Source organism: Cucurbita maxima, unplaced genomic scaffold, assembly GCF_002738345.1.
Source record: "Cucurbita maxima cultivar Rimu unplaced genomic scaffold, Cmax_1.0 Cma_Scf00014, whole genome shotgun sequence".
NCBI lineage: Eukaryota > Viridiplantae > Streptophyta > Magnoliopsida > Cucurbitales > Cucurbitaceae > Cucurbita > Cucurbita maxima.
In genome coordinates, this window is record NW_019272030.1 from 1,417,789 (window position 1) to 1,427,809 (window position 10,021).

Consider the following 10,021-nt stretch of genomic DNA (forward strand, 5'->3'; position numbering starts at 1 on the left):
AAAGGTTTTTTTTTTTTTTTTTTTGTTCTCGTTCTCTCACAGTTAATGAATAAAATGACTATCAAGGAGACAAAAAGAAGCTGCACCTTTGAAGTTTTCTCATGAAGAGTTGAATTTTCTGGTACTGGGGCTGCTGCTGTTGGAGACTCATTGTCCAATGAAGATGGAACAGATGAATCTGGAGATGCACTATCATGATGAATCCTTGAATTGGCAAACATTAGCGTATCCGAACCACTAGTCGCTGCTATGACTGTTGATGTTGGAGACTGGCATTCTTTTTCTGAAAGCTGTGGAGATAAAGACCTTGTCTGTTCTGAAATGGAGGATAGCTTATGAGAATGAGCTACTTCTTTACGGGGATATGGATGCGCTGGCTTTCGTTTCGGACGTGGCGGAGGAATCTCAATGCATCCTACCAAGTTTGTGCTACATCCATTTGAATTACGCGTGACCTAAGGCAAAAGGAAAACAAATGAGAAGGTGGAAGATCATGAACATGAAGTACAAGTATTAATCCTTCAACAATTATTTACATTCATAAATGGGAATGTTTATATACCTTGGAGAAGAACTTCTGAGCATGGCTACGAATCTGAACTGCAGTCTTGGTACCCACATGCTCTGTTAGGAAAAATCAATTTGAGAGAGAACGAAAAAGAAAAACATAGTATAAGGATATGCCATCGTGCTCTTTTTGTTCAACCATACCTTCTATTTGTCGCCAATCACGGCCATATAGCTTCAGAGCTTCTATGAACTTATCATGTTCTTCTTCTTTCCATCTTTCTCTTTGTTTTGTGATTGTGTAAGGTTTCCTTGCCTAACCAATGAGAAACATAGGGTAAAGTTATTTAGAAATTCTTGAAATGAAGCATATCAGAATTCTGAAACAGAGAATTGGGCAAAACCTTGGGTGCAAATTCCTTCAATTGGACATTTGCTGAAGAGTGTTGATCAGGAGTCACAGTTGATTCATAAACAGCTGAATTCATGTTGTTAGAACAGAGACCTCCACCAGTGTTCTACAGTGATGAAGAATCAGAGGACAAGTTAATACAATAAAAGAAGAAAAAAAAAATCATGCCTCAAGAGACATCAAGAAATTCACTCTTAACATGAAATTCTGTTCAAAATATTGAAAATAAACTACTTGAACTAGAGCTAGAATCTTACCATGTTAAAATTCCCAGAATTATCCAAACCAAAAATGGTGAATAGGATGATAATATAGCACGATTCCAAATTCCAATTGCAAATTCAAGGGTATGATCAAGAACAGATGCAAGCGATAATTAACTGAAAAAATGTTGAGAAGATAAGTAAGGTTTTATGTTTTCTTCACTCTCCCCTGAGGCCCTGTATAAACTTCTTAACCAATGGGGAAAATATCTACCCAGTTTCGTGAGAAGTACAAACTCTAAAACGAAGAACTAAAATGAGAAAAAGAAATTCTAACATTTCGCAGAGATATTCGGAAAACTTTTCAAGAGTAATTTTAGGAGGCCAAACTTTAGCCTGACTGTACAATTCTGTTGGCTCAGATTTCAATATTGACCAAAACTCATCAAATTCAACACATGGACAGATGAAAAAAGAAATGTAAAACACGTTCTCCTATTATTTCTCGATTCTCATACCAATAATTAACAAGATCTGAACGCTTTCAAGGTACAAAAACGGACCAAACGAATCATTGGTCCAAATTACGTTTCGAAAGGTGATAGCAGAGAAGGAGAAGAAACGGAATATTCATACTTGAAATTGCATGCCTGCAGCACCCATGGATACTTTTGTCTTCCTCTGCTTTAAACGGAGGCAAACACCTCTGTCTTCAAGAAGTTGATTGCTGTTCAATTTACAGTAACCAAGAAATCCTCTGTACTTTTCAACAATCCGAATCAACACCCCTAAATAGCCAAATAATCGACGGTTTGCATTCAAAAGCTTGATATGAAAACTGATTTAGTTCCACTCCCACGGTTAAATATCCTTATTCAAGTCAGGAGTAAATGACTCTAAACCAAAATATCAAGGACGAATGCTTCAAAACCCTAAAATTGAGCGACCAGCCACTGAACCAATGTCTAGGGCTCCAAGCCTAGGAAAACAACGGGAATCAGATTCGCGGCAGTAGACTTCAGAGAAACGAAAAGATATTACATCCGTACAAGAGCAACAAAAGAATAACTAATTCCTCGATTGCGAAAGTGGAGAAGAACAAGACAACAAAACTATGAACAACAACTTCATTCTTAACATCAAACAACTCCTGGTTACGCAGAAACCAAACAAACCCGATTAATCGCCCTGCTACCAATATGGAGACAACTGATTCAAGAACAAATTACACCGAAAACAATAAACAGTGGAAAAAACGGAGAAGCTGGAAAAACATAGATATAGAGATTAAACTCCGATCGACCAGAAAAACCAGTCCGTTCCGTCCAAATTCCGAATCAAAACTAAGATAACATAAACTTCAGTTGGAGAACAAGGAAGTTATGCGAAGAAGATGAAGAAGGATAAGAACAGGAAAAATGGCGATGGAATTCAGAGTAGAAGAAAAGCTGTAAATGAAGAAGAAGGAAGAAACATCGTGATGTAGCTACAAGAAGACTGAAGAATTTTGCGGTGATATCATATCTTTATTTTTTTTAATAAAATTTAAATATCACTAAACTGTCATTTTTAAATATTTAAATCCATTATGACGTCATTTTGCTACTCTTCTTAAAATAAATAATAAAAAGACCTATTAGTTTGTCTTATATTTATTATTTATGAGGATATTATGAATTCTTTTATTTTTAATTTTGTAAATCAAAATTCTGAATTTCATAATTAAAATGACAAATCAATTGAATCTGGACGTGGACAGCTTTTTTTTGGTAAATCCATCAAATCCATAAAGGGAAACCAAAAAATATCGCCAAATAAAATTTGTTTTATTTTTTTCTTTTTGGTTTTCAAAATCTGACCTTTTTTAATTTCAATTAAATATGTTTTTCTTTTTTCCATTTTTCGGCAAAATTTTAACTTGATTTATGTTGTTACCTTTTCTTTGTCTTTTTTATTTTTTATTTTAAAATTATAATTAAATCTAATTAAAAAAAACTTTTAAAATATATAATGATATTAGATTTATATAATTTTTTTAATTTTTTAATAAAAATTATCCATTCAAAAATTATTTAAAATAAATAGATATTTTTTAAAAGTAAAATAAACTACGATAAAATATTAGGTGAGAATTCTCGTCTCAATCCCTATAAAAATAAATAAAAATATTCGTAAAGACACCAAATAAAATGAAAAAAAAATAATATTTGAAAATATGAGTTGTCAACATAAATAAATAATTCAGGGCTATAATTATTGGAGGAAGGTGGGACAGGGGTTGTTCTCAAATATTTAATTTCAAATTAAATAAACTTTATTAAATTATAAATAAATTAATAAATAAATAAAAACGACATGTCAGGTGGATTTGAGGCTGTCTCTAGATGTTCTCAAGTGCGCTTTTCGGCCACGTCACCTTCGGCTGTACACTTTAACACGTGTACATTGATGGACCAATAGAATCCCGCCCTTGTGGATGTCTCCGTCCAACTGGGTGCATTCTATGAGAGCCACAAAGATTACTAGGCGGTTTTCCGAGCTCTAGTAATGGACACGTGGCGTTTTATTTGGAAAGCTGGAACTTTCGAGTTTGCTTTTTTGATGGTGAGGTGTCACATTTTGTCTTCTTCCATTATTATTATTATCATCATGTCATAGCCATTCAAATAAGATAAGATCTTTTTTTTCTTTTTAGAGTATATAAATGTTTCACCTAGTTTCCTTTTTTTAATCCTTTTATGTTATATTTTTTAAATTTATGTTTTGTTTCATAAAAATATCATCTCGACTACCGAGATATTTAATTAAGTTACCGAGCTTATGTAGTAAAGGTAAATAGCTGCGGTGTTGTGGGCAACATGCTGGTTAATAAATTGGAATGAACGTCAAATTAATAATTGTATGAGCCAATTATCTAGATATTTTTTTTAAAAAAATTATTTTTTAAACAATTTGTATAAATTAAGAACAAAATTGAAATTGTTAAAGATATTTAGTATTAAATTATAGTCTACCGTATATTTTATTATAGGTAAATATCTACATATTTGTTCTCCCATCTTTTGTTATTCTCATTTATTACTATTTTCACATCCTTATAATTTATTTAATTATAAATAGAGAACTTTTATCGATTAAGGAAACATTTTTATAAATAATATAAACATTTAAAATTAAATATACATTTTTTTTAGTTTAGTTCGTAAAATTTTAAAAAATCTTAAATAAGACTGAGAGTTATTAGATACAAAATTATATATATATATATATATTAAGTTTGAAAATTAAGCTAAATTAATAAAAATAATATTTGTCTGCCAAATTTTTATTTTTTAATATTATTTTTGAAAATGGATGAATATTTTTTGAAAAATATTTTTAATTTTTGTTAGAAGGTATTTTTAAATAAAAAAAAAAGAATATTTATTTTTTAAATTTTAAAAGTATTTGAAAAACAGGATAATTTAAGAGTATTCGGAAAAAAAAAGAATATATTTTTTTTTTTATCTTTATTTAGAATGTAAATGAAAGTGTGATAATTTTAGCTTCTCGATTCGACCCGACCCGATAAGGTTAGTCGGGTTATCGGTTTAAACGAATAGACCCCGTGTTTGGGGTTTCATCAGAACGACCTTCGACTCCAGCTATCAGCATCCTTCCCCTCTTACACTCCGACTCTCGCATTTGCCGCCAACTTTTCTGCTGCCGTTATCATTGACACTCACCCACTGTCGTCGTTCCTGTCTGTTGGAACCTTCTCTGGTCGGGAGAACGAGCTTGGACTCTCAGCATCTTCTGGTCTCTCTCACGTTTGTTTATTAGGTGATTATCTTCACTGACGTTTGCTTTAAATTGATTTATTCAATTGACTCAATAATGAATTCTCTCTCTCGCGATGGGAAATTGTTGGCTGGCTTGATTCATCTTTGTATTGTATTGATCTGTAGTTGCTGATATTTGGAGCTGTTATTGTTGAATTAGGGTTCTTGTCGCTATAATTTTAACTGATTATCGTTTTCTGGCTTGATTCATCTTTGTATTCATCTTATTCTTCATCCTAATTTTTCTTAAATGGAATGAAAAGCTTGGAAGTTGCAACGTCATAGAGAAAAACAGTTGATCGAAGGAAATAAAATGGATTTGATTAAGCTATCTTTCTCAACAACATGTATCTCCATTCCTTTGTCCTTGTATGAATGAGTGTTTTGGCATATCCAGCAAATCTATATCATGAAACATAGAATAATGTCGATCCTTTTTGTTGAAGTATTGATATAATTAAATTTACCATAACACATCCGCTTAAAGTTTTGGGTTAAATGATGATTTAACATGGTAATGGAGTGGGAGATCTTTAAATTTTTGTAATGTTGTTTCCTCTGCAATTGATGTTGATTTTCATTTGTTGGGTCTTCTACAAAATTTCAAGTCTACCAGTGAAGGGATTGTTAAAATACTGATATAATTACATTTATAACCGCATCCGCTTAAGTTTTTGGGCTGTTTTGCTTCGATCTCTTGATTTTCAAGGAGTCTAAGTTGCTTCGTTAAGCTTTTGGGTTGATTGGTTATTTAACGTTTTTCGAAAAAGGAAGTTCAATTTCTTCAGTTTTTTTGTTACTGGCTTTCACCCTCACCCTTCATAATTTGAACTCCCTAAACCATTGATAAAAGCTTAACTCAGACCAGAACTAGAGAGAGATAGTTAGAAGGTTGTGTAGAAGTTTAAGGATTTCCTAGGAGTCTTGAGTTTCTTCATTAAGATCAAATGAGTCTAAAATCTTTTCAACATAGTTATTGTTTAAGAAAGTTGATGGAAAGTGATTAAAAAAAGAAAAGAAAAGGAAAGTAGATGGAAAACTGTTTAAAAAAATGAGTGGAAACACAAATTGGAATATCCGATGGTTCTTTTCGATGGAAAAGCTCAAAGAGGACAATATCTGCTAGTAGTGGGCTTGAACTGTTATAAATGGTATCTCAGAGCCAAACACCGAACGGTGTGCCAGCGAGAACCTTGTGCCTCAAGAGGGGTGAATTGTGAGATCTCACATTGGTGGAGAGGGGAACGAAGCATTTCTTATAAGGGTGTGGAAACTCTCTCTAGTAGACGTGTTTTAAAACCTTGAAGGGAAACCAGGAAGGAAAAGCTCACAGAGGACAATATTTGCTAGCGGTGGGCCTGAGCTGTTACACCTCATGAGCTTTGCTTGGTATGATTCATGTCAAATTGTTTTGGAGGTTTAATTTTTTGATACCAAACCTTACCATCCCTTGGGAACTATTTTGTTGAATGATTGGTACGTTTTAAAATTACCGCACTTTTGTTAATTCAAGAACTTTCCACCGAGCTCGGATGGAATACCAAAGGCGCTTATTACCACACTTTTTTAATTAAAAAATTTCTTACATTTCTCAGTTTATATCGTCAGTTGTGAAGGTTTCATGGTAAGTTACTGCAACGTCGACAGCTATGTTCACTAATGACCAGAGGCAAGCAGAGCGAACTGGAAGATATGGAACTCCAAGGCTCCAGTACCTCCAGGTACCTTTCATTGAAGCTAAAACATGGAGTTTTATTATTGTTCATTGGCTTATGTGTTTTTATTTGTTGTAAATTTGATTTTTGGTGCCTTTTCGGGTTTTTTTTTGCAGGAATTAGTGAATGAATTTCAGAGCTCAACTAGTCAAGGTACGTTTCTCGTTCCGAACTAAGCATGAGAATTTTAATAGAATTATTGTTTAGTTTTTGTTCGTTTTGAAAAGAAAGTTGTGGGGGAATGAGAGATTTCTAGCCCTCTATAAATGCTTGGGAGCGTTTTGTATTGCCTAAGGACATACCTTACTGATCCCTTTAAGCATCACCAAATACTCTTCGATTTCTGATATTTCTGTAACGATAGCACTGTCTCGTAGATTAATAATATAGTTTAAAGAATTCTACTTACAACCCTACAGTGATGAGGACAAATTTTTTCTAATGAATTCCAAAATGTTATGTTTGTTTCGTTATAAACTCGAGAAGCTAACAGTTTGCGTCATTCCTCTTGAACTTGCAGAAACAAAAGAAAGAGTCGTTGCAAATTTGGCAAACTTTGCTTATGATCCTTACAATTATTCCTTCTTACGCCAAGTATGAAATCTCTACTTCTAGTACTGCAATGCTTTGTTTCTGAGCTTCATTTTTTAAACTATTTTACTGAACTGTAACTTCGCGAGCAGCTAAACGTTCTGGAGCTTTTCTTGGACTGCATGACGGAGCCAAATGAGAAGCTCGTTGAATTCGGTATAGGAGGCATCTGCAATTCTTGTGTTGGTGCGATTTGGAATTCGAACCTTGGGTGATTTCTAATTTAGTACTTATTTGATTTATATGTGAGTGCTGTTTGTTCTATTGATGGGATGGGATGGGATGGGATGGGATGGGATGGCTAGCTGATCACCGATACATCTGTAGTTATTGTTTTTGTGCAGATCCTGCTAATGCTTCTATTATAACTCAGTGTGGAGGAATTCCTCTCATCATTGAATGCTTGTCAAGCCCCGTAAGAAACACTGTAAGTTGAGGACTGGTGTGCGTTACTTCTTGTTGTGTTTTCCGAAAAGAAATTGACCATCTCTTGGGCATATGCACGATGTTTAAAGAAATCTCGTTCCATAACCTAAGCCCACCGTTAGCAGATATTATCCTCTTTAGACTTTCTCTTTCGGGCTTCCCTGCAAGGTTTTCAAAACGCGTCTGCTAGGGAGAGATTTCAACACCCTTATAAAAAATGTTTTGTTCCCCTATCCAACCCCCCTTCGGGGCTCAGCGTCCTCGTTGACACTTGGATCCCGTCTCCAATCGATGAGGGACCCCCCAATGTGGATTGTAAGATCCCACATCGGTTGGAGAGGGAAACGAAGCATTCTTTATAAAGGTGTGTCCATTGAAAATGCATTCACTCATGTGGTAAACTGAACGATCCTTATCAGGTGAATTATGCGCTTGGGGCCTTATATTACCTCTGCAATGAATCAAATAAGGAAGAGATTATGAAACCAGAAGTGGTAGATGTCATCAAGAGATATGCAGTGGCTGAGAGTGCGAGCTTCAGTAATCTGGCTAAAGCCATTCTAGACATGCACTTCTCTGATAGAAATTGAGAATTCGACATCCTTGATGGCGAATCGGGTGAAAGAGTTCGCACTGGTTGGTTCGGTTTCCTCCTTTTCTACTTATTCTTTTATGATCTTAGGTCCCGTTTGATAATGATTTTCTGCATCTTGTTTTGAGTTGTTAATAAGATCTCATGGCATTCTCTCCGTTGCTGCACAGTATGTAAATTAGAACCAACAAAAATAAATAAATTTATTTATTTTTAAATAATAATAAAAAAGACTTTATGAAATAACATTTCTGATAAAAGTTCTGGGGCTTAAATGTCGTTGTCACCCTCGAACATTTAAGAAACGAATGAAACCCTTCTGAGTTTAGATATTTTCTTTCTGACAGTTGGCCACTGTTGCTGATTTTTACCACCTTTATGACCGTTTTGCCCTTCTGGCGGCTAAGAACCAAAATTGCCTTTTGCTATCATACTCATTATTATTATTATTATTATTACTACTTATCCTCCATTGAAACCTAACGATATCGGTGTTATAGATTCGAACCTCTTCTATCTGTAGCTAGCTAGCTATATCTGTAGCTAGCTAGAGTTAGCATATTTTTATATTTATGAAATGAAAGTCAACAGTGTTGATTGACTCGTCGCTTTGGACCTTTATGAACTCACACACATGTGTGTAGTATGGGAGAATCTAACCAAAAAAACAAAAAAAAAACTATTTTTTTTATTTAATTTATCAATTTGTCATGGGCATTATTTTTTAAATAATCCACTTTTGTCTATATTACAAAAAAGGGTTTGGGATTTTCAATAAACTCGTTTACAATAAGTGTGGAATATTTTTTAATAGTTCATTAAGATAAGACTAATGAATATATGTTGTAGGATTAATATATTAATTATTAATAATTTATAATTATATTAATACTATAAAAGGTTTAAATCTTATTTTTAGTCTTTTTCAATCTTATTTTATTTTAGTTTTATTAATATTTTTATAAGTTAAGAATCTTTTTCTAAATTTCAATTATTAAATTTGGAAAGTTTTAGGGAATATTTAGATTAATCCTAAAAGTTAACTGTTTTACTTTTACTTTTACTTTTAATTTTATTAATATTTTTAGTTATTGATTTGTGTTAAATTTCTATTAATTAATTTAAAATAATCAAATTATTTTTTCATTAATTTTATTTATAAAGGTCATTAAAATTTTTAAAAGGTTGAAAGGTATTAATTATATTTTTTAAAAGTATTTAATTAAAGTTTTTAAACGGTAACAATATTTTTTAAAGTTGGTCAATCTATTTCAAAGTCCTGTCTAAATAGCCGAATCTATCTCTTAGCGGTTCTTTTCTCTACTAAGAACTCAATCCCAATCAGCCAATCAGAACAATTTTGTAAAATTGGCTAATTCAAAGGGTGAATCTAGTCCGAAATTGTCAGAATGAATCGTTTGTTTTATCAGTAGGTGTTGACCAACTTTGCGATACAGACAAACATAATAAATAAGAAGCGTAAATGCAAAAGAGAAGAAAAAAGATTCCTCATCCCGAGCATGTTATTGACTCAACCACAAAGCTGTTGAACGAAGGTAGCTTGCTTATATATTATTGAATTTTTTTGTTTGTGAGTGAAGGAGTATTTTTTAAATAAAATATAAAATTGGAGTATTTCTATTATTAATTTAATAGATGTAAAAATATTTCGATAAAAAAAAATGCATAAAGAATTTTGTAAAAAGTTTGGTAACAAATGGCAATTGTGTAAATAATAGGGGGATTAAAGGGTA

General features: G+C 32.9%; 2 protein-coding genes across 4 annotated transcripts in view; one reads left to right on the forward strand and one right to left on the reverse strand.

Annotated features, from left to right (window-relative positions):
* LOC111489655 (protein REVEILLE 1-like) overlaps positions 1 to 2,637 on the reverse strand; it is a 4,432-nt gene extending 1,795 nt beyond the window's left edge. Inside the window, exons 1-6 of one of the 2 annotated variants that reach the window (XM_023137976.1) lie at positions 1,759 to 2,637; positions 1,177 to 1,299; positions 912 to 1,025; positions 712 to 823; positions 563 to 624; positions 87 to 455 (exon numbers count right to left, since the gene is read on the reverse strand). In XM_023137976.1, the coding sequence (XP_022993744.1) occupies positions 87 to 455; positions 563 to 624; positions 712 to 823; positions 912 to 1,025; positions 1,177 to 1,179 (660 nt within the window). In that variant the 5' untranslated portion in view covers positions 1,180 to 1,299; positions 1,759 to 2,637. The remainder of the gene's footprint in view (positions 1 to 86; positions 456 to 562; positions 625 to 711; positions 824 to 911; positions 1,026 to 1,176; positions 1,300 to 1,758) is intronic. The other variant, XM_023137975.1, reaches the window with a different exon arrangement.
* Positions 2,638 to 4,729: 2,092 nt separating this feature from the next.
* On the forward strand, positions 4,730 to 8,424 carry LOC111489705 (armadillo repeat-containing protein 7). Of its 2 annotated transcripts, none has more exons than XM_023138038.1 (7): positions 4,730 to 4,944; positions 6,539 to 6,664; positions 6,775 to 6,811; positions 7,179 to 7,252; positions 7,342 to 7,435; positions 7,594 to 7,676; positions 8,095 to 8,424. In XM_023138038.1, the coding sequence occupies exons 2-7, from the start codon at positions 6,593 to 6,595 to the stop codon at positions 8,263 to 8,265; spliced, it is 531 nt and encodes a 176-aa protein (XP_022993806.1). In that variant the 5' UTR covers positions 4,730 to 4,944; positions 6,539 to 6,592; the 3' UTR covers positions 8,266 to 8,424. The 2 variants fall into 2 exon arrangements, with proteins under 2 accessions (XP_022993806.1, XP_022993805.1); XM_023138037.1 differs by having other exon boundaries at positions 6,552 to 6,664.
* The last annotated feature ends 1,597 nt before the right edge of the window (positions 8,425 to 10,021 follow it).